Source organism: Heliangelus exortis, chromosome 2, assembly GCF_036169615.1.
Source record: "Heliangelus exortis chromosome 2, bHelExo1.hap1, whole genome shotgun sequence".
In the NCBI taxonomy this organism is placed as follows: Eukaryota; Metazoa; Chordata; class Aves; order Apodiformes; family Trochilidae; genus Heliangelus; species Heliangelus exortis.
In genome coordinates this window covers 10586247-10609697 of record NC_092423.1, presented here as the reverse complement: position 1 = coordinate 10609697, position 23451 = coordinate 10586247, and the positions used below count along the sequence as shown (strand labels likewise).

General features: G+C 36.6%; 2 protein-coding genes across 5 annotated transcripts in view; both read left to right on the top strand.

Annotated features, from left to right (window-relative positions):
* Positions 1-3620, top strand: part of ESYT2 (extended synaptotagmin 2) — a 75043-nt gene extending 71423 nt beyond the window's left edge. For all 4 annotated transcript variants that reach the window (XM_071734757.1, XM_071734756.1, XM_071734755.1 and 1 more), the window contains 2 exons: positions 231-280; positions 406-3620. In XM_071734757.1, coding sequence (XP_071590858.1) covers positions 231-280; positions 406-451 — 96 coding nt within the window. In that variant the 3' untranslated portion in view covers positions 452-3620. The remainder of the gene's footprint in view (positions 1-230; positions 281-405) is intronic.
* Positions 3621-11620: 8000 nt separating this feature from the next.
* Positions 11621-23451, top strand: part of NCAPG2 (non-SMC condensin II complex subunit G2) — a 36890-nt gene continuing 25059 nt past the window's right edge. Inside the window, exons 1-9 of the mRNA XM_071734751.1 lie at positions 11621-11995; positions 12723-12817; positions 15839-16030; positions 17034-17148; positions 17615-17772; positions 18614-18748; positions 19761-19855; positions 20686-20755; positions 21540-21626. Coding sequence (XP_071590852.1) covers positions 12743-12817; positions 15839-16030; positions 17034-17148; positions 17615-17772; positions 18614-18748; positions 19761-19855; positions 20686-20755; positions 21540-21626 — 927 coding nt within the window. The 5' untranslated portion in view covers positions 11621-11995; positions 12723-12742. The remainder of the gene's footprint in view (positions 11996-12722; positions 12818-15838; positions 16031-17033; positions 17149-17614; positions 17773-18613; positions 18749-19760; positions 19856-20685; positions 20756-21539; positions 21627-23451) is intronic.

Sequence of the window (23451 nt, the reverse complement as noted above, 5' to 3'; positions counted from 1 at the left end):
TTTAGCCTGTGAGATGATCTGGGATCATACAACTAAAGGGTACAGATTTTTAAGTCAAAAAGGGGAACTTGACTACAAGTTGGACAGATAGCTATGATGACAAGGAGGTAAAATATATTGTTTATTAGTGGCATTACTTATACTTTAGTTTATAGGATTGTCAGATTTGCTCTTTAAAAGATAATGAAGGGCAAACACCATGCACTGATGGCTAATTTAACTTTCCACAGTTATTAATACCTCTGGCATCTGAAGAGCTTGTTAAAGGCTGGACCCAGTGGTGAGTGTATTTCCTTCATTAATAATAACTGCTCTGTACTAATAATTGATGTGTTAGTACTTTTTAATAATGCTAAATGTAAAAAAAAAATAAAATAAAAATGGCTTTGTTTTTTTAATTTTCAGGTATGATTTAACAGAAGATGGTACAAGGCCACATGGTGCAAGTTAGGCCCATGAAGCCTGGGAATTCCCCACACATAATTTTGCCAACCTTTATATATTTTTAATGCATTGTTCTCACAGATGTATCAATATTATTTTTATAGCTTTACTGATTTAGTTCTTAGACACATCCCAAATAATTTTATAACACTTGGTCATTTTATGCAGACATATCATTGTTAAACTTTGTATTTTAATTTGCTAAACAGTTTTGTGTTACTGTAATGTGCAATAGTACAGTAAAGTAACCTTTTGTGTTTAAATTGATCTTTATAATGGGCTGTACCTGTTAGACAGTGAAAAGATTGTTCTGCTGTTCCTGCCTTGTTTTATATCTCACCAAGGTATACTGTACCATGTAAATATATCCTATTTTTTTATAATTCTTTCATGCTGGTTTGAATTCAGAGGAAAACTAGATAAAGGATATAGATATTTTCTTCTAAATGCATGTTAATTTCTTCAGATCAATCTCTTTTGTCCTTGCTGCACAATGGTCTTAATCATTTTGTGATATTCTTCAAAAGCAAACTGCAGAAAAACATTTTTACTTTATTGTGTTTCTGGCCCAGTGTGGCTAGCTTAAAATGTACAAAATATTAACATTTTAATATTTATATATAAATGTATTATTGGGAAATCATTCTATAGATATTATAAACAAAGATTATTCTATAAATGCTGTATAAAGAGAGGGTCCATGAATCACGGTTTATAAGTCTGAGTTTTCATGTAATGGAGTAAACATAACAATCAGTACAGTTTTATTATACAGGTTCACTTGGATTTTGCTATTTATTCCTGTACTCTGTAGTACTAGAGATGACCTTTTGAAGATGTGAGGACATGGATTTTTCTGTATGACGAACAAAATCTCTAACCACTTAGAACTGTCCTTACTGCCATGTTTCACTTATTTTTAAGATATAGAAATCAGCTTGCAATGTAAGTTCATATAGTAGCCATACCTACAACAAATGTGTTAATTTTATTGTACAATACTGTTCTAAATATTATGTTGTATCTTCTGTAATACTAAAATGGAACACCAGTAGGTAAGAAAGTGTGAAACTGAGTTGGAGCTGACAGTCTCTACAGTTGCTTCATTGCTACTGAGCATGTTTGGTGCATGTAAAAAATGCACTTCAGTAGTCCACCCAGTTTTTTGAGGTAAATGGCATTCTAGTGAATTGCTATAGTCTACTGCAAGAGGTAGTAGATCACTCCAGCAGTGATACAGTAAGCACAGACTGATAAAAGTACACAGTTGAGAGTTGAAGCGGGAGTATCAGCCTCAACAGCTGAGCTCGTAACTCTCATTTTATGAATTATGGGGAACTTTTTTGTATTGAGAACTGTTTTTTCTTTTTCTGGTAAGTTTTCTCAGACTGTTATACAAATGTGCATTAAGAATCCAGTTCAGCTCTTTCAGAGCCACCATCCTCATTCTTGGATAAGTATGCAATTAAAACAGACAAAGTATATTATTTAGCTAAGATGTGAGAATGATCTCTCAGCCAAGAAAGAATTTTAAAACAGAATAATAAATTCCTGAAATTAGCTTTATTGTAAGAATACTGACAGAACCTTAATTCTAGATGTAGAATATGCCTACATTACTAGATGTACCAAAGTGCCTACCATAGATGTAGCTTTTTGTCTTTTTCAAGTTGAAGAATCGACACATTTCAGTTTGTCTAAATTCAGTTTACCATTAACATCTGTCAAGGATGTGTGTGACATGCACACGTTCAATTCTGTACAGTGATGGACTTCTTATTGCCACATTTTATACATTACAATTTTAGAAAACAAACCTACATTCTAAATTTTGCTTCTTTTACTTTCTGATGGAATGGGCAACAGGGAGAATGTAAAAAAATACTTCTATTTGAAGGCTTTACTCTATATTGGAATGTATTTTAGTATCTAGCTATATATATACACATGCTCATCTCTTCATATAAATTACACTATGAAATACTTTCTTTGCGAGTTCTCCATTAGCATGTCAAGAATGGAAAGAAATGAATTTTGTTACTGCAATGAAAATGCAGAAAGCAGAATCTGATCTAAATAAGGGAGATCTAAGTGCAGCCAGTTTACTGCAATTGTCTTGTCTGCAATCTTTCCCCATTTGGGACACTTTTGCCTTAGTTTAGTCCAAGGTAGAAGGACTTCTGTTGTACATCTTGGCCACTGACTCCCTGGAGATTCATCCTAAACCAACAAATAGGCTGTTAGACTGACTCAGTGTTTCTTGTCTTAAGTGAAGTCTGGGGACAGATGATAGAAGACTGCACTTAAAAGAGATACACATTTTGTCCTCTAAAATCCAGAGGGATGGAAAAATGCAGTATATGGGTAAATGTGAGAGCACAAAGTGAGCAACTGTGTAAGTATATTAGGCTAGATTTCCAAAATAGTTCATGGCCTAAAATTAGGGATAGATTCTTAATAGAGCCCAATTCCATTTAGGAATTGAAAATTAAGAGATTGAATTGTCATTGCAATTACATAACAGTAATTGCCATTGACTGTAATCAGTCCTGGATGCCAGACTCTACGAGATTTTACCAAATGCTTGCTTACTGAGCAAGTTTGGATCAGAATGTGACACTCTCTAGGTGAGACTGATTCTTTTGTTAGTGGTAACAAACCTCTGAATCATCATTACCAAATTGTGACTGCTATGTTTGTATGGAATAAGGATGGACAAACATCATTTTTTCTTCAGGTAAAAGTTACATTTCATAATCAAGTCAATGTATCCAGTATCAACTGATAGCTTTTCCTGTACTTGTTTAACCTGTGCCTTAAAATATGGACATATGAAGATGTTTAAGAAATGACTAAAAGATTTGTTACCTGTATGTACTGACACGTTCTCTACTATTGAAATGGTTTTTAGAATTTATTCTGCTTCACTGACAAGAAAAACAGCTTTCTTAATTATAGCAGTAGTATAACCTGAACTCAAATCAGCATGCATATCACTTTGGATTTGGATTAAAGAATTTTCTTTTTCTGTCTTGAATTCTTTATCAGATCTGCAGCAAATGGTGACAGTCAAACTAAGAACAAAGGGGTAATCATTTTTGTACAGATTGCCTTTTTTGCTCGTGTACTTCTACATTATGATGCATGTATTTATTCAATAAATGGTTCATATGGAAGTCAGTGTTTGCTTCCCTCTACACACACCCTGCCTTTTTTGTGTATCCCTGTCCTAATTATTAATACAATGAGGTGAATTTTAAAAATACTACTGTATGCCACTGCTCTAAACTGTGCAGCCTTGCTGAAGGTGTCTAGGCAGATTTTCTGGTTTTACATGAAAGAAGGTGGAGTACATGATGCTTCATGGGGGAATTCCTTGCTAGTTGATCTGGAACAGATTCACACGTAAGAGTTAGTAGGTCCTTTGTTCAGCTTGTATAATTTTTTTCTCTTAAAATTATCAATGGAATAAATTGTCACAATTCTAGCAGTTACTCATCAATTGCCATGAATTATATTTTCAAAAGGACATAGAACTGGATTTTATTACATTAGATTTAGAACCAGCAGATTTCTGTGTGGCAATCTTTCCCATCCTTCTACCTGCTTGCTAAGGCAGATATTGATAGAAAATACTGCTACATACTGCATAAATAAAAAAAGTATTAGATCATCTATTATAGGAAAACAATCATAGAATGGATGCTGTTTGCATTAAATAGTAATTAATTCAATCCCATAATTAACTATGAAACCTATTCCCTCAAATAGCTACAACTTGTGTGAAATTCTGATGTCAGTCAGTTTTCATCAGCCATAAATAAAAGCTGCAGAAGTTCATCAAATAGTCGCTCACATTTAGAATGGATTCCACTGGATAATCTTTATTAATACTGACTACAAAGATATGTCTGGTTGGTTGGTTTTCCTAGGGGAGGTACCTTCATTTTTTTGGCTGTATTGGAAGGCTTCTGCTACTCAGTGGGAAGGCAGCTAAGCCAAGTAATGCGTCCTGTCAATATAAGTACTGATCAGGTGTTTGCATTTTCCTTACTTGGATCAAAATCAAATCATTCACTCAGTCGCACAAGTCAGGTGGTAACTTAATCAGCAACTGCAAAAGAATGCTGCCTGTCTCTTTACAAGATGTTACTAGAGTGCAAAAATAATGGTGCAAGACACTCCTCTATATTGATTTGGTTTGCATTTTTTGTGCTGAGCCACGCCTAGACTTTTTTTTTAATGTTTGCCATACTGTTTAAACAGTTTTGGACCATCACTGTGTTCGTCCAGTTTCCATCTAAGAGCAGTGTTTGCCAGTACAGTTACCAATTTAGGTATTTTCTCAGCTCAGTGCAAAATTATTTTCCAATGAAGTTTCTGTTTTAATCAGTGAGATTATTTATACAGTCCTGCAAAAAGCCTCTAAATGTTGGGTGGTACCTTTGATATTTGGAGGAAAGAATCAATACTTAATATGGTCCTAGACCTACTTGTGGCTGTAGGTGGCTGCTTGAAGGAATCAGGCTATTTAATCACAAATGCTGGTTTTATACATCTTAAAGTGTCTATCTTTATTCTTGTATGTTTTCCTACTCATTTCTAAGGTGAACTCTCAAGCTCTCAACAATATTCCCAGCCACCTTCTGAAACGTGTTATTTGTAAAATGCAGAGCAGCTGAGGTAAAAAGCACACTTGCATTTCTTTCAGGGAACACAGTGAATTTAGCTGCTAGATTAGATGGCAGCTCTGGGAGAAAAGCTCTGTAATCTGTATTCATATGATAGAGGCAATGTTCTGTTCTCACTCTCTGTGGGGAATATTGCTTGCCAGTCACCTACAGTGGAATCCAATTTGAACAGACTCACACATATCTGTTTCCTCAGATGTTACCAAAGTGAAGCCAACCTGTCTTCCCCTGTTGTTTCTTTGACTCTTCATTAGCTCTAAACTTTATTGCAACTGAATTAAGGGCTAATAGTGACCATTTTAATATCTGTGTAGAAACAGGTTCAAGGACAGACAAAGCTAATCAAGGTTTCAGCCTTTCTCACCGGGGCTGTGGCAGGGGTGGTTCCTGCCAGGACTTGATAATCCAACTGCCCTCAGAGCTGGATGTGTAGCACCTCAGCCTGAGTGCAAGAAATGGCACAGGGAGGGAAGCTGTGACACCCTAACACCCTGACTGCCATCACACATGCACACCATCAATCATCAGGTGCAGAGTAAGAATCTGTTGTGTAACTGACCATTAGTTTTTTTTATTTATTTCCTAAGCACAGTAGGTCCTTTCAGCAGGATGTTGAAGTAGATGACCTGCTGAGGTCCCTTCCAACCTGAATTGTTCTATGACTCTTGAGTATCTTTTTTTAATGTTTAAATAGGATCAGTAAATGGACTGGAGCTCTTGAGCAATCTTGGGCCTGTGCATTCCTGAGCATTTTGCTGCCCGACTTCAAGCACTCAGAGATGGGTGTGTAGCAACTCTGGCTGAGAAAAAAAAAAAAAAAAGGTGATACCTAGTAGGAAGTCACAAACTTTGCCAAGTCAGGGTGCAAAAATTGTTTAGTAATTAAAAATACGACGAGTTGCTATTTAGACAATGCCAGCAAAGTGGTAATTGTCTGTAGGTACTGAGTGAATGTCATTAATTTGACCATTGTGAGATCCCTGAAACAGAAAATGGTGCATTCATTTAATGGTGATTGTTTCCAGCACAAAATTTCAAATAAGGGGTTTTTTTCTTCAGCTGGACTTGCAAGGTAATGTGTTATCTATAAACTCTCAGAGACTGACAACTGGAGGTTCCCAAACATTTCCCAAAGATTAATAATTTAATAAAGAATATTCTGTAAGACTTCCATGCAGACTTCAACACGGGAGAAATACTTGAACTGATAGGCTGAAATTCCTGGCGTATTCTGCATGTTTTTTCTTTTGCATGGTTTTTCTTTGCTGCTTGGAAGTTTAGCTGATGTTACCGTGTTGCAGTGTTTTCAACCTCGAATTTATAAGACCCTTTACCTGTTTTTCCGCAAGTCATTAAGTGTTCTCTGAAATAAATTACATATGGCAGCCACTGAACTGGTGCTCCAGTGTAGATTTCAGATCAGAGCCCAGCTGGATAAATGTGATGAACTCTGATAAGAGCATCCAAAGACCTCAGGATGTCTCTAGACCTGATATTCATACAGGTGATAAAAATGAAATGCAAAGTATGAAAGTGAGTTAATGGCAATAGCTGTTTGTCACTAATAGAATGGTATTTTTATCAGTGCTGGAGGTTTCTGTTTTATTTAGTAAATCATTAATTACTTCGTGAACTTTCTGAAAAAGAGGGGTAAGTCTCAGTTTTAGGCAACCTTGTTCTAAGTAATATTTTTCATTGTATTTAATGTGAAAAAAAAGTATCTTAACAGTTTTTATGAGGTTTTAAGATTTATATTCATTACTGCATATTTTTTTATCTATTTTAAAGATGCTGTTATATTCCACTAGATGGTAGTGCAGACTCTATTTCTGGAAAGCCTTTTTGGCTGCCTGTGCATTTCATTTCTTGCACAATAGTGATGTGGTCTGGATTCTAGGCATCTTTGGGAGTAAAGCCAGATGTCATCCTAGCTTAAAAGGTGTGAAAAACAGGCATGGTCCCACTGCACTCTGCTCCCTCTGCTTTGCTCTGAGGCACAGGTGATTCTAAAAGATTTGAGTTCCATAACTGGGAATAATAGCTGGGTTCAATTTGCCAAAATGTTTGTGTAAAAGCATTTAGCCATGAGGCAAAGGGAAATAAAACACATCTGAGGAAATGTGGGAAACTTCTGAAAGATGAAGGTTTTAAGTTCACCATAGATTTAGAAAGCTTCTGTCAGCAATCCATGTAGCTGTTCTGTGCCTTAGATACCTAGCCTAGATGATTAGAGTTGATGATAGAACTCTCAAGGAGCTAACGCAACTTTAATAAGATTAAGTGCAAAAACTTGAAATTAATAAGAGGCAGGCAGAAATTAAATTACAGTTCAAGACACAGGAAAGGGCCCTCTTAATGTTATGAGCACATCTTAAGTATTTATTTCTACTCTTGGTTCAAGAATGGGACTAGAAACTCAGGATATCTAACAAGGAAAACCATAATGGAACAGTATAATAAACAAGGGGAAAAGGGGCAAAGACCAAAGTCTACTAGAAATAGTATCTTACAAAATAGTTCTTCGTCTATAGATAGGGTCAGAAAATAATTGACAAATTGTCCAGTATTGTCAAGACATCATCACAAGGTCTTGTGATACTAAAACTGTTTGATGAAGTACTGGAATAATGACAGCTATGTCTGAACTGGTGATTGTGTGAACACTTTCAAGTGCCTGACTCCAAATGTATCCTCCTGGCCTGATGCTGCACTGAGCAAGCAGCACACTCACTTGGTTCCGTGTTTGTTTGTTTTGAATGAAGGCACAATGGGCTTGGGTTATGTTCCTGCTCTGGATCAGGAATGTAGAGAACATTCAAGTCTCAGCTTTGATAAAGCCAAGGTTGATGTGGGAGCCAAGTAAATGCTGGTACATTTGTCCAACAAAGTAGTTTGTCCTCAAGTACACTCAGGATAAAATTCAAGGGAAATGAATGAACTATTAAGAGCCTGCCTCAGAAGATGAGCAGATTTTGTGGATACAGTATTAACTACAACAAATTTTATATATTTAAATTAAAAGAACTAGGAGTAACAATCCTAACGTATTGTTAGAATTGTAACATATATGTACGTGTATTGACATGTACAAAAATATTATCAGAAACTATCATCCAGAAAATAAGGTAAATATGAAAAAAATGTGTCAAGAAAGCATCTGATGTTCAGGGAATTGCTTGTTAATTTTTTTACATGTATTTATAATGTTGAATCATATAGGGTAAAATAGATTGTATGCTATATTCCATCTCTGATATTCTTGAGAGACATCTATAATTGAGATATCTTATACAGGCCACCAGCAAAATAAAGACTAGCTTATGAAGCAGTAGCACAAAAGCAAATCTTTATTTGCTGTTGCCCAGCAACCATGTGTGGAAGGCTCATTTTTCATTTTTGCCTTAACTTGACTTGACAGGAAAATGGTAATAAATATGAGATTATTATCACAGGGTATAGATTATTTTGAACAGATGAACAGATATGTCAAAAAGAGGCATGTAATTTGGTACTCCTGAAAGGGAGAACATTAGAGAAACTGAAAATAGAGTTGTAGCTTCATTACTGGCTTGCAGTTCTTGCACAGTTCTTGAGAAAAAAAAGAACCCTACAAATTGCTACTTTGCTTCTTGTTTCTCTTTGTGGTCCTTTAAAATGAACCATTTGGTGTTTGTCTGTTGTTATCTGTGTCAGCTTTCAGTTTCAGTACTAGGAAAAAATCATTCTGTGGTTGTTGCTATGCGACAAACTTTATAAGCTAAAATATATTTCAGTTTGTTTGCTAAAGGATATGTGCCTGACTAAATAAACAGTAACCAGGTGACTAATGTAGCATCTGATTAAAAGACTAATCAAGGTATTAATGACATATTCAGTCCACAAGAGAAATTATAAATAAAACCATGAGTTTGGATCTTAAATAGAAAAGTTTTTTAACATGTGCAGGAAGGGAAGACAACACAATGTATAGGTGTCATTTTTCATATTTTTTTGTTCACTTTTACTGTTCTACCAGTATGATGATTGCTCATACAACTTATTTAAAGCAAGCTGTTTCACAAACTTCTTGAACTTAGACAAATACCTAATGAGAAATAAAGTCAGGTCTATAGGTTTTGAAACAACCATAATTCTTCATCATTCTTTACTGTAGAACAGCAAAATGCTCCCCTCTTTTGGTAGTTTGCTTCTGGAAGTCAGTGCATGCCAATTGCACCGTGAGGGGGTTGGAGGGCAGATGCAGTTTCACACGACTGCCCAGGGATCCAGCTCTCCTGGGACCTTTCTCTGTGGTTGCTGGTAGGTAGATGTTGTTAATTTGCTGGGTTTCCACACTTCAAAGGAGACAAGCCTCTGTCATGAGGGAAATATAACCTGGGGAGGTTATGTGTGTGTTTGGCTTCTGGTAGAGGCAAGGAGTGGCACTGAACCACAGGTGTGCAGTTCTGTTGCTCAAGAAGCTGAGATTGGGGCTGCTAACTCCTTCTGCCACAATGTTCCTGCCTTGGGTCCAGGACCATCTCAATTACAGCTGTCAAGTAATGCAACCCATCCACCTATGCTGCCTGCACTACTTTTTGTCTGGCATATATTTCTTTTAAAATCCAGTTGTTTCAGTAGTTTCACATTCATTTGGTTGACAATTCAGGAACTGAAACAGTTTTCATCTTTGTTTTCAGTAACATTAGTGATCTCTTACGTATGTTTTTAAAGCAATACAGAATAACAGTAACTATATGGAATAAGCATAAAATAAATAATTTTTCATCCTGTAGTCCTTAAAACATAATAAACCAGGCAAAGAGTTTACTCAAGTACTTAAAAAAATAAACGAGAAAAAGCCTGTAAATCAAATATATACAGCAGAAAACGTTCTAGTATTAATCCTGAATATAAACAAATACTGTGAGAGGTAGAATGATTAAAGAAGATTCTGTGTTAAAAATGAAAATACTACATGACAAATATTACTTTCAAAATAGTGCATTTTTACATATAATATAGAGCAAAATCTTAATTATATCGTTTTTAAAAATTACACTCCAGAAAAGTCCAATCAGATGTGAGAACTTTTACAGAAATTATTTTGGTGTTCTATTTATTTGCATAGTAACATGGCAAAGCAGCACCACTACCACAGACTGAAAGTGAGCGATGTCAAATATGTACCTCTTCTCAACAGCCAACAACTCAGAAATACTGAGAAATATTATGCTACTGCATATGCAAAATTGAAATAAATAAAGCCCTTAATAAGACATATTGACTGGTTTTGGTTTGTAGAGGAGCTCAGACAAATGGGAGTATTACAGAATTTGAAATCTGATTATGGTTAATTTAAGGAACTGAGTCCAGCTATTTCCGAGCGCTGCAAATCAAGTTTGAGAAGGAACAGAATGCAGCGTTTCCTGATATATTAAAAAAAAAATCCTTAGCAGTGGAAGTGTAAATACAATTATCTTACCCGATCTATAAATTCTGGTGATCAGCCTGTTTAGCTCTTCATTGCTTTGGTTGATGAGTGCATAATACAGGTACTGTTCACTGTGTCTAAGATAAAATGCATAGCTGTCAACACTAGTAACAAAAATATTATTGGACAAAAAAAGTCTCTGGTGTAATTCAATGGGTGATGCAGGCTTTGTGAGCTAGCAGAGTTGTTTTTGTAAGAATAGGACATTCATGTTATGCAAGATCCATGAAAGAAGGCATACTGCTTCTTGAGCCTCTACATAAATTTAACTAAACATCTCTTCCACGGTTTGAAGGCTTTGAAATTTAAGAGATAGCTATAGGAAGGTACCAGTAAGCTGGGATGTTAATCTGTGAGCCATCTCTGAGCAATTGCTTGGATGCTGCTAACCTTAACCCTGACCTTTATTACAGCAGGTGAGAGCAGCAGAGAATCGTTTCACTGAAGCCGTTTTAAAGCGGCAGGAACGGCTTCCAGAGATCTCCTCACTCATGGCCAGGCTGTGGCTGTCCAGACGTGCCCATTACTGGGCCTGCCCTCTTCGGGGAGATTTAGGGTGTCTCGTCCATGCCTTCAGAGGTCTGGTCCTACAGCAGTAGCCTGTTCTTCAACCCTGTCCCACATAAAACGTGGCCTCTGAGGGACGGGGACAGCCAAGGGCTCGGCTGGAGCTGGCACTGAGGCACCAGAAGTCACCCAGGCGGCACTTGACAGAAAGCAACCCTCAGCCCTTCCGAGTAACACGAACGCAAGCGCAGAACACCCAAGCAAGCGCTGAAAAGGCGGAAACACGAGTTCTACCGCCGTCCCGGGGCAGGGGTGCAAAACCGACACTCGCCTGCGCGGGACTCCGGGCTGCCCCGGCACCAGCACCGCCCCATCTCCCTCTCAAACCTCGGCGGCACTGAGGGCGCAGCCACTCCCCAGACCCGCCCCCTCCCCTGCCCTCAGCGCTGCTCTCGCGAGACAGGAACGGAGCCGCCCCTCTTCCCCCCCTCCCCGCCTCCCGCCCGCGCCCAACGGCCGCCGCGGGAGAATTCGAAAGCGCGGGCAGCGCGCGCAGTGCCGGTCCCCGCCTCAGCGCTGCGGGAGGGGAGGGAGGGAGGGAGCGGGGGCCGCGGGAAGGGGCTGAGTGAGGGGTACACTGGGGAAGGGCCCGTCCCGTTCCGTCTCTGAGCGGCACCCGGGGTTGGTGCCCCTTCCGGTAGCGGAGCGGCGGGACTCTCGTACAAACGGTGTTTATTTTCTGTGAGCAGCGGTGCTGAGAGGCTCCGGCCCTTCCACGCCTCAGCCCCGGCGGTCGCCGCTTTTGTTTCCCTCCTGTGCAGGCAGCTCCGCGTTGATGGAAACGTAACGTGTAGAGGATTTTTTTCTGAGGAAGCACCAGGTAAGCTGCCCGGCTGTCCTCTCTCTTCCCCCTTCTGCTGGCGGCTCAGGGAGAGCTGTGGGGCCGTGCCAGCGACATGGGGGTAGCCCGGCAAGGGACCAGCCCCGGGATGATCGGGACGGTGCCCCCTCCCCGTTCTGTGGCTCCACGCCCAGTAAAGGCTGTGTAAACCGGGCTTCCAACTGGTAGGGATGGAAGAAGGACGTCAGGAGTCATCTAGGATGGAAGGGGTGTTTCGGTGCATGAAATAAGCTCTTGGTGACACAGCCATAGAGTTGTAGAATGCTTGGTTGAAGGGACATCAAGGATCATCTAGTGATCTTGCTTGTTTCCCGTAATCTTCACTTGACAGGGGAGAAAGATAAAATATTTTTCTGCCTTCACCACTTTCTATACGAGTAAATACTATCATCGGGAATGATGGCTGTGGGGATTAGGGGGTATGTGCTGGATTATACTGTTTCTTTAAAAATAAAAGTATCCATTAAAAGTGCTTATGTTTTAAGACATATTTAATAAAAAGAGGACAAAAATGAATGCATGCAAATACTGTAGCCCATTGACAGTATGAATCCACATGTTGATTCAGATAGTTGTAAAGTATTTTGGAAAGGGAAACATCTCTTACAACTATGTAGATGAAGTTCTTATATTCTCCACTGAGGCCAACAATTATCTTATTTTCAGATAAGGAATTTTCTCTTAACATTTGGGTTTGTTTATACAGGTAGGAAAAACAAGAACACAATGAAACGTGAAGCATTTTTACAAGCTGTGTCTAAAGAGTCGATTGAAGATTTCTTGCTTTATACTCAGGATCCTGTAAGTAAGCCACATAATGCATTACAGGTAGAATCTTGTCTGTTTTCGTGCAGAAATTTTGTGACATAGGGGTAGAAGCTATTTCTTTGGTACCTGTTGATATGCTAATATAATTGCTGTGGAAAAAATAATTTCAAATGGCACTTAAGGGAACATAGTTGAAAAAGTTGTGGAATCTGGAATTGCTATTTAAAAGCTAGCTAATTTTTTAATATGCCGTTTACTTTTTAAAAAATAAATAATTGATACTGTGATAATATAAAATATTTGCTGTTGATAAAGTCTTTTAAAAAATTTCTACTTATGAAAGAGTTTGTTATTCTGTAATAAATATGTCTTAATATACAAACATAGCAGAGGCATTTTTCACTAGCATCTGTTCATTTGATAGTTTAGGCTGTCCATTTATTCTTTAGTCTGTGTGTAATGACACTTGGTAGGATTTTTTGTCAGTGAATGTTTAGATATGATAGATTGCTGTCTCTAAATGCAGTGTGGAGCGAAGCCAGAGGAACAACAAAACGAATCCACAGAAATCTACTAATTAAAATTTCCTTCTTATATTGTGTGTATGATATTGCACAGTACTCAGCAATAATAATTTGCATTGTGGTGTTTCCCACTAAGCTACAGTTTGTCTGATATTAAGATATACAAAATTTCTCCTAAATATCTCCTAAACATGCTAGCCTTAATAAATAATCTTCCGAGGTTTATTTCTGAAGCTTTCTAATCAGCATTTTCCTGATGTTACATGTATCAGATTAAAGTATGTTGATTAATTTACCTCTGTGTCATCAGAGACACAAACTAGTTTACTAATGTAGCAGATGTGATAGACCTATGTAGGGCTCATATTTTATGTAGTAAGTTTAGAAAGGTTTGTCTCCCAGACATCACTGACTCTCTTTTTCAAAGAAATTTACTTAATTTTTCATTTGCGCTCCTGTATGTGATTATAGATGATAACTTTATTAACAGATTGCTTTCTTCAAGTTTCCTTCTACTTTTCACCAAATCTAAAAACTCTAACAAGAAACTATTCTGCTTAGATTCACATACAGTACTAGCAGTGTTTCCTTGTCAATTAGTTTCGTCATGTTTTTCTGCTGTTTTCATCCAGTAATCTCTCTTAATATATCTTGGTCTGTTAAAAATGTTTTTTTCTCCTTGATTGTTCATCACCATTTCACAGGAGTTGTCTTGCAACAGGTACCAGCTCTTGCCAATATCTCAGGAAACTGTACCTCACCAGTCAGAGTGAATATGTTGATTGAAACTCTTTTCATGCCTTTATGGCATAAGGAAACATGAATATACTTCTATTTATATTTTTGATTGTCTAAGAGACCTGAGTTATTTGAAACCTTCAGCAATGAAGGGTGTTTGACCATGTCTCATCTTAGGATGAGTATCCTTATGTTAGGATCTCCCCTGAATAATTCTTCACTGCTTTTCTGGAGGAGGCTGTGGAAGCGCTTTTTTTCCTTTTGAAATAGATGTATAAATAGAAAGAAGCGAAAAGCATGGTTAGAGTCTTACCACTTTGCTTAGTTTTTATATTACATTTATGCCCTGCTTTTTCTATTTTAGGCTCTAGCCTCAGAATTTGCCTTTTCAACTTTTTTAAGGGTCTGTTCTTAGCATCACTACTTATTTCACTGTCTCTTATTTCTGCATCCCCCATCCCTTTAGTTTTCTTTTTCTCTCAATGTTTTGTTTCATTCACATCTGCTAAAATTCCAGGGGTTTGCAGGATTCCCTCAAGGTTTGCCATGACCTTTTCACTTCTCTTTCTTTGTAATCTTTTAGAAATATTACCATATTGTGCTGTTCATCGATGTCATTATCAGGTGCTGTTAAATTTTTCCAGTTAATCCTGTTCCAGTTCAACTACATTATTTTTTAGACAGGAAACTAGGAATCACAGGTCTGACTATCGCTCAATGACATCCTTTTCCCCTCTTAAGTTTTGGAATACTCCTTATATGTCATTCTTGGATCAGCCCAGAAAAAGACCAGAGAACTCTAATCTTATTATGACATAGTAATTCTTGTTCAAAATAGCACCACCTTAGTATCCTGTCTTTTGGGTTTGTTTGAAGTAGAAGGCCAAACAACTCACATTGTGTCCTTAGGTTTATTGAATTTGGTTCCAGCTGTAGAATAGGATATAAATTCTGTTAAAAATATGTAACAATATTACACTTCTGGGAACCTGCTAATACGTGCTGCTGCTCCTTTAATTATTTTCCATTTTTCTTTTCCCCTTCAACTTTTTGTTCTTTTTGATGCCTGTTTTTTAGTGTATCTTCAAACTAAAAATACTTCATTTCAACATCATGGACTCATTCACATCAGTCTTTTAGTGAAGTCCCTTACAGGGACTAGAGGCTTCCCACTCAGTATTGTTTAAGATGGATGTGTGGGGTTAATGTGCTCAGGAGTTAGGTTTGGTGGGGGTGAGAGTAGGGGTTGTTTGGGGGTATGTGTGTGTGTGCTTTAAAATAGTGCAGTATACAGAGCAGACTGTACCCCAAAATCTGTAGTGCAGTCCCTATGGCTGTACTGACTCTTACATTTCTACTCCTTGCATAGGGATTTTCTTTCAACACCCTCAAACAATCTATATTTAAGATAAAAAAAGATATGATCATGGACTTCTGTGTAGTTGTGAACTTCTTGGCTAAGGATATGGAATTGTCTCCATTGGAATGAAGTATTTAGAACCCTATGAGAGATAGTAGTTATTTAGAGAAGTGATTTGTGTTCAGTAGTGTTGTTATCAAGAGTGAAAGACTTCAAAAAGAAGCACTCATTTCACAACAGAGTTATGAGATAGGAATTTCTTGTGCTTTTCTTTAAAGAAATATGACTTCTATAAAAGGTATTTTATCCCTATCACTAGAATGGAAATTAATCCTTAGTGTAAAAAAAGTTAATTTTAGGAAACTGAAGGATGATGAAATATAGGCTACTTCACTGATGTGGAATTGTGTGCTATCTTCTGACCCTACACAGAAAAATAAATTTCCTCTTTTCGACTTGAATGAACTTCTTCAAGAATTGCCAAGAAAGCAAAAGGAAGTACTATGGGAAAGACTGACACAGCTATTGACAGGGACTTTGATGGAGAACCCTGTGGAAACATGGCAAAGGATCGAAGATGATGAAAGGAATAATGCCATGGAAGTTGACACACTTCCAGTAATGGTAAAAATTGTCTTAAAAAATCCCCGAACAAGTGAATATTTCTTATTTCCTGGAAAGTAAGATGGGATATTTTCATAGCATCTGAAAACATGCAGGGGTTATCACTTCCAAACATCATCTCCCTCTTCCAATCTCAGCTGACATCTTGACTATCATGCTCAGGTTAAGCTTATGATTGGTCTATAAAAGATTAAAATCTATATCTATCTATAAAAGATTAATCTGATAATTTTAATTATGAAAGATGGGACTTTTAATTTTTTCACTGGAGTTGAGTAGGCTTTTCGTATGTCTTATTTCAGTAATGTTGTTATCTCAGATGTTTCCTAAGTATTTAGCATCTGCTATAAGAAATTCACTGCCTGTCTTATTATTTCATTTAACTGAATGAAGATAATGAAATCTAGATTTGAATACCCCTCTCACAAATTGAGCTTATACAGAATTCCTCTGACTCAGACCCTCATATACTGCCTTCTGTACTGCACTCCATGTAGTTGTGAGAATATCAGGGAAAAGGGTTATATAGTTCTGGAAGGAAAAAGGAAATGCAGTGGTGAAATCATTAGGGAGGCCTAGAGGCTTGTGGATAACCTGTCATACCTAGAGAGGTCTATAGAATTTTCTACCTGAATCTAAATTCACCAGATCTACACATTTGAGTTTCACAAGACTCTGCTAATGATGGTCCTTTTACCTGTGAAATGGGTGCATGTTTGAGTGGTTTTGTTGTAGGTGAAATTTTTAATGATGGAGTGGATAGACCTGAACAGTTGCAGTTATCTACCAGCTGGAGCTGAAAGCCCTTTTCAAACCTCTTGAAACAAATGTACTTTAGAATGTGTGCTTTTGTCTGATCTCATGGCTTTTGGGTGCCAGTAAACTCTTTGTTCAAAATGGTAGCTAAATAACAGTTCAGCTTTACTCTCTTTTCTTCATGTTTGTGTCTTGTCATAATTATCTTCTAAGTATAAAGTCAAATGTAGAATTGTCTTTCTTTCAGAAACAAACTGTAGCTGTGATCCAGGGAGTGACAGCTGTAGTTACTGCTTCCATACCTGTAGTGGATGAAACTGCAAACTACAAAGCTCTTCTAGAATGTATTCTTATATTAAATGGTGCGTACTTCTTAGCTGTAGAATACAGTATTATACTGTCTGTTTTTAGCAGGTGAGTATACTCTGCTTTTTTGGTTGACCTGACTCGCCTCACGAACAGAATTTACAGGAGAAAAGTTGGTGGAGTTCTGAGTTTTTATTTATGAGACAAAATTAAGGGAGCATTTACTTAAAAATCAGTTACACAGAACTTTGTTTTCTTTCTCCCAGCTGTTCACCCAATATTCTGTGGTTTGTAGTATTTTAAGGCAAAACTTCAGATCATTGTTACTCATCCAAAAACTTGGTCAAAACCTTAGAGTTAAGAAAGCTGTCTAAATACCCCTAGTGAGAATAAGTCACTAGATATGCAAATATGGCAATAACTGGTTTACTTTGGGGGGTATAGTTAGTGTGCTAACATATTAATATTTTACATAAATAACTAGGTTTATTGCAATAAATAATTGTTTTATTACTGTTGTAGGTATTTTTCCTGCATTACCTGAATCTGAAAGAGTCCTACAGGGTGCACTCCAACGTGTTTGTGAAATGTGGTGGGAGAAAGGACTGGAAGGAAAGGAGCAGCTGGGAAAGACTCTATTTGTCATTCTGCTAAGAAAAAGCTTGAACAAAGCTGCTACGGTATGCTGAAGCTGTATAGATTTAGATAACTACTGAATATTCCAAGAAAGATTATCTCACCAAAATGCCTGTTTATTTCAAACTAACTTGTTTTCAATGTCCGAGTGGTTTTCAGTTATTGGAAGTTGGATACGTATTTGTTACAAAGTACCTTTTTAGTGTTGTTTGTAAAAGGACTATCCTAAAATGATGTCTTCTCTAGAACAAACTAAATATTTTTTGGCCTGAATTTTGCAGCTGAATTTGATTTTTTTATCATCTTTTCTTTTTAGGTTTTGTCACACATTTCTGAAGTCTAGTGATTAAGGTTTAAATAATAATTACCTCTTTCAGTTAATTCATGTTTTAAGTGCATTGTTCAGCTACTCAGAGAGTATGCGGGAAGCTTCTTGTACTCCTAGTCTGTATCCCTCTGAAAACTTCTTTTAATGTGTCAGTTAGGGTATTGTGGTGTGTTTTGGGTTGGTTTTTTTTTTCAATTACAGAAAATATCTCCCTTATTTCTTTTTATTTTTTGCTGTTAACGATTTTATTGTATAAAGCTTCAAAAGCAGAACAATACAGTTTTAATTTATTTAACATTAAATACTGCCTTTCTCACTATCCTTGACCATGTCTTCATTTGTTGGAAGTCAGTATTTTTGCAGTTACACATTTTTTAGTAATTTTCCCCACTGATACGGTTAATCAACCAGTGTTCTCCGTTTCACAGTCTGAAAACTTTATACCTGTAACAATACATTTAAAATTCATTATTAAAAATCCTTTAAATTGTTGTTCATGGTAAAGCTATAGTTACCTTACTATAATGGCCTTTTATTTTATTTTTTTTTCCTGTCAGGGTGCAGATATAGTTCGTCTATGGAATCTACATCAGACATTACTTTGTTTTGATTATGATTCAGAGGAGAGTAATGAAGTCAAGGACTTATTGCTTCAGTGTTTTATGAGTGTAAAACACATTAAAAAAGAAGAGGTAAGCAAACTTTTATCTTGCTGTGATATTCTTATCAGTCAGTTTTGGTTATTTGATTACTTTTAATGGTTCTGCATTAAGCCTTTTTTTATAGTAGAGTACATAGAATTACAAGACAAACGAGCTCTGACACCAGGCTATATACAGTTGGTATTTCTGTCTCACTTGGAACATATCTTTTATTCCTGTTTCTGACTTGGTATAGAAGTATCTTTTATTCCTGTTTCTGACTTAGTATAGAAATATATGTCTAAATCATCACTCCAGTTCTTGTATCCCTAGGTAATAATTACTAAATGTCTTGCTTCCAGTGCACATCTCTCAATATTTAAAACCATTCCCTTTTATAATTCTTTTCTTCAATAGCAGTTTTTCTTTTACTGGAGACAGATAATTGTAGCAAAACGTTTTCTCTTCAAAATCATTCCATGTAGAAGATTGCATTGCCATAGGCTATTTTTAAAGTACCATAAAAAGAACCCAACTTTACAGCAAAATGTACAGCAAAAAAATTATTTTATTTGGCTCCCTATATTTCTGTCAGTGAAGAACTGCTATGTTGTTTTTAAGTTTCAGTTTTGTTTTTTTTTTTTTAATATGCACCAAGACAGTAGGAACCAAACTTTTTTCTATTTAAAAGCTGTGTTGATGAGGGTGTCCTTGATGAGGGTCCTCAGTTGCCCAGTTCCTTATTATGAAATACCACTGGAAGTCACACCAAAACAGAATGCACATTGAAGGAAATGCAAGCAGATAAATAATCCATGTACTGATTCTACATTTTCTGTAGAATAATGTACAAATTCTGTACAATAAAAATAACAATAATACTTGAATTCTGTTAAAAAAACAAAGATTTTTTTTTTCTGGAACTATCTCATCTGTGCTTTTTAAAATTAGAGGTGTCATTTCTTTTCATCTTCGAGCTCTGTAGTTACTGATTTTTGAGTTGGTTCTTAAACTGGGTATTCCTCTGGCATCTGACACATTTTTTTTTTCCCCCTCCCAACAGGGAAGAAGATTCTTGAGCTTTTTGTTCAGCTGGAATGTAAACTTCATTAAAATGATACATGGAACTGTTAAAAACCAATTACAGTTCTTTCCAAGGTATGCACCATGGAGTTCTTAATGATCCTTAAGAGCTGGGCTAAAATCTTGTCTCACACTCTAAAATACATAGTATATTGATCAAATAAATCAGAATTCAGAAACCTTCAAATCTGCTGGATGTGTAAATACTGTATTGTTTCAGCAACTTCATTTGATAGTTGCTCTGCACATGCTTATGTGTACAATTATAGGTGTAGTAAAATGCTTACTTAACATTAGCTAATGCAAATTACTTTTGTGTAAACTGCTGCATTGCTTACAATGTTTGTGTGAGAATTGCAAGTCTATTTCTGCTTCTGTAAGGTGTTTTTATTTTTTTCTATGAGCAATCTCTAATATAATGTGGCAAGATTTTATATAGACATTTTAATAAGAAGTGCTTTGCAGGCTCATAGCCTGAAAACTTGGCTGGTGGATGAAAAACATGTATTTTTTTTTCCCTTTCATTATTCAGGGCAATATTATAGAAGTAATTCTTTATATTAAAATCAGAGAGACTTTCTAATTCTTTCAGTTATGTTAATGTGTACCTGTACATTTTTACATTGAGGCATTTGGTGTGAAATAAATGATAATGTGTCTATGCTGATGTTTTAACTTTCTCACCATAAGTATTCTCTTGTGTTTTAAAATAATTTTGGGGCTTATTATTAACAATTAATTGTTTTTTCAGTAGTTATCACTGTAGGCTTTTTAAGATACTTGCTTCTTGTAAAAATAATGTTGCACAAATGTAAGAATAGTATTAGTTTTGTTATTACCTTTGTGAATTGTACGTAGATATGATTAGGACACTTGCTTTAAAATGTTTCCATATGTTAATACAGATCCTTAATGGAATACATTTCAGAAGTTTACTTCAGGGCCTGGAAGAAGGTGTCTGGAGAATTCTTGGAGGTAATAATGTTCTTGAAATTTTATTTGGGCAGTTTTGAATTTCAAGGTTAAGAAAACATGACTTTTAAAGCCTGGAATCACTCCTAAGCAAGCCATACGGAATTATTCCTGAAGGAAGGGTCCTGTTCAGCATTACAAAGAAATAAGAGCATCTCATGCTTTGAATGCTTGCTCATTGTGATTGGATTGGTTGCATGTAAGCACCTTGGAAGGGACCTTAAAGACCATCTAGGTCCAGCTCCAATGCATGGACAGGGACACCTCCCACTAGATCAGCTTGCTCAGCACGTGTTTTGTGTAAACACACTGATTTATTGAAGCTTTTGGTCAGTGTGTGCAAGTCTATATGTTTGGTAGCTTAGATATTTGTCTGTTTTTTTGTGGATTTCCATGCAGATAATTAAAGCATCACAGCAATGGTACAGCCAAATTTTGGATAATTCTTATTCAATTAGCAAGTTCCATTTTCAAATAATTCTTTATTACTGTGTTGTCCTGGTTTGACTTTTATCCTGGTACTCTTAAACCGAGACATGTGTGGAGGTGCTTTTGAATTCCAGATTTGGTTTACAGAATCAGATTAATTGCATATTTTGAAATTTTGAAAATCACTTTAAGTGGAGAACCCTAGCATGGAAAACCTTGGCCAAGTAGAAGCCAGACAAAAAAAAAAATGTCAAAGACTATTTTCAGTTTGTTTCAGACAAAACTAAGTTGTTGCACAGCCTACAGTATTTAGTGTTTTATTGTGTGTACAAGTAGCATGAGTGTGTTTTTATTGTAGATACTTGAACATAACTGCATTCAGGACTTCATGCATCATGGAATTCATCTTCCCAGAAGTTCTTCTGTTCATTCTAAAGTTAGAGAGGTGAGTTCCTGTAAAGCATTGGGGTACTGTTAGCCTAAAAAATCAGATCAGTTACTATAAAGGGGAAAATTTCAATTTCTTACTAAAATACTGTACTAGGTCTGTCTGGAATGGAATTAATTTTCTTCACAGTAGCCTGGATGGTGCCATGTTTTGGATTTATTGACAGTGTTGATAACACACCAGCATTTTAGCTGTTGCTGAGCAGTGTTCTCATGGTATTAAGGCTTTCCCCAGTGTTTCCCTAGCAAGTGGGCTAGGGATGTACAAGAAGTGAGGAGGATGAACAGCCATGATTCAAAAACAGACCAAAGGGATATTATATGCCATATAACATCATGGTCAGGAATAAAGACTGAAGTGGATTCCTGGGAGATAGCCAGTGCTTGGATGTTTGCTGGGCATTGGTCTGCTGTGGGAGGTGGTGAGTGATGCATCTGCATCACTTGGTTTGGTTTGCATTTGTCCTCTTTCCTTCACTTGCTCAATTTTCGTTCTCTTGACCCATGAACTTGCTTATAGTTTTGCACTGGATTTGTCTTTGGTGCTCAAAAGTATAAATGTAATGGGATTTTCCAGAGTGCCAGAAATATTTTTTGCTGTTATCTAAACTTTTTTTTGTTTAGAGAACTGACCTTTTCACAGCTGATAGCAGGTATGAAAAGTCGTAAGCTCTTTGAGGCAAATTTAGTGATGGGTTTTGAACTACATTTTTTTTTCTATTTTTTTTTTTCTGTTAGATGCAGGAGTTTTGTGTATGTGCTTAGAGGGATATACCTTGATTTAGTTACAGATTCTAGTTGTCTGTCTTGCTTTTATTCATGAGCAAAACACTTGAAGCAGAATGAGAAGTGTGCAGAGCTTTTAAGACAAAGAATCTGTATTTGATCTTTGTCCTGTCACCTCCACTGCTTTCACCTAAATGTATGGACAGTAGTATGTATAGTACATGCAATATACAGTTTGATAATCCAGCATATGGTCCTGTATTGTTTTTTCTGTTTGGTTTGTTTTGGGGGGTTTATTTTTTCCGAATCAAATGTAAATAAGTTCTTGTATCTGCAGTGAATTCCGTTCTCTGATTCCAGGTTGATGGAGTAGGCTTTTGAACAGAATATTTCATGGTTTTCAGACTCAGTCTTATGATTTTAAAAGGGGATAGTGATGTAAATAAATATGTCTTAGAGTTGTGAGGGGTGTGGGTCTTGGAGTGAATTTGAATGATTTGTTATGGAAAAAATTGAGATAAAACATAGCATCCAGAAGCTCCTGTAGCAATTAGGAAAGTAACGACCATAGTCTCTGTACTTCAGTACAGTTTGGATTATTTTATTGAAACAGTTGGGAAGGAGGACAAAGCAACGTGTACAACTGCCTCCTTCTGAATTAAAAGTTCATATTGTAAAACCTGTGTCCATTTTTAAGTATCTTGATGCTTGCTGTTCTCATGAAATCTGTTACAAAGCAGTACTGATTTGACATTAATCCTGGGTTAGATACATCGTTATAATGTGGAAATAAAAGCTACATAGGCTCTTGCAAATTGTATCATGTTTTTACTTAAGTACATTTCAAAACGAGAGAGAAGATTCTTCCACCATAGTAAGGCTTCTGTAGATGCTACTCCCAGGCTTCCTTGTTTTAGCTGGAGCTGCGAATACCTGAAGTTGCCACTAGAGGGTCAACTTCTTTTCAAGCTGTCCACTGTTCTGAGTAGGGAAATTATTTCCTCTAAAGTTACAGGATGTCTTTTCTGATATTTTGATCTAATCTTCTGCTTTCCCTTTTTTGACTGCATAATTCAGATACAAAAATAAATGGGACT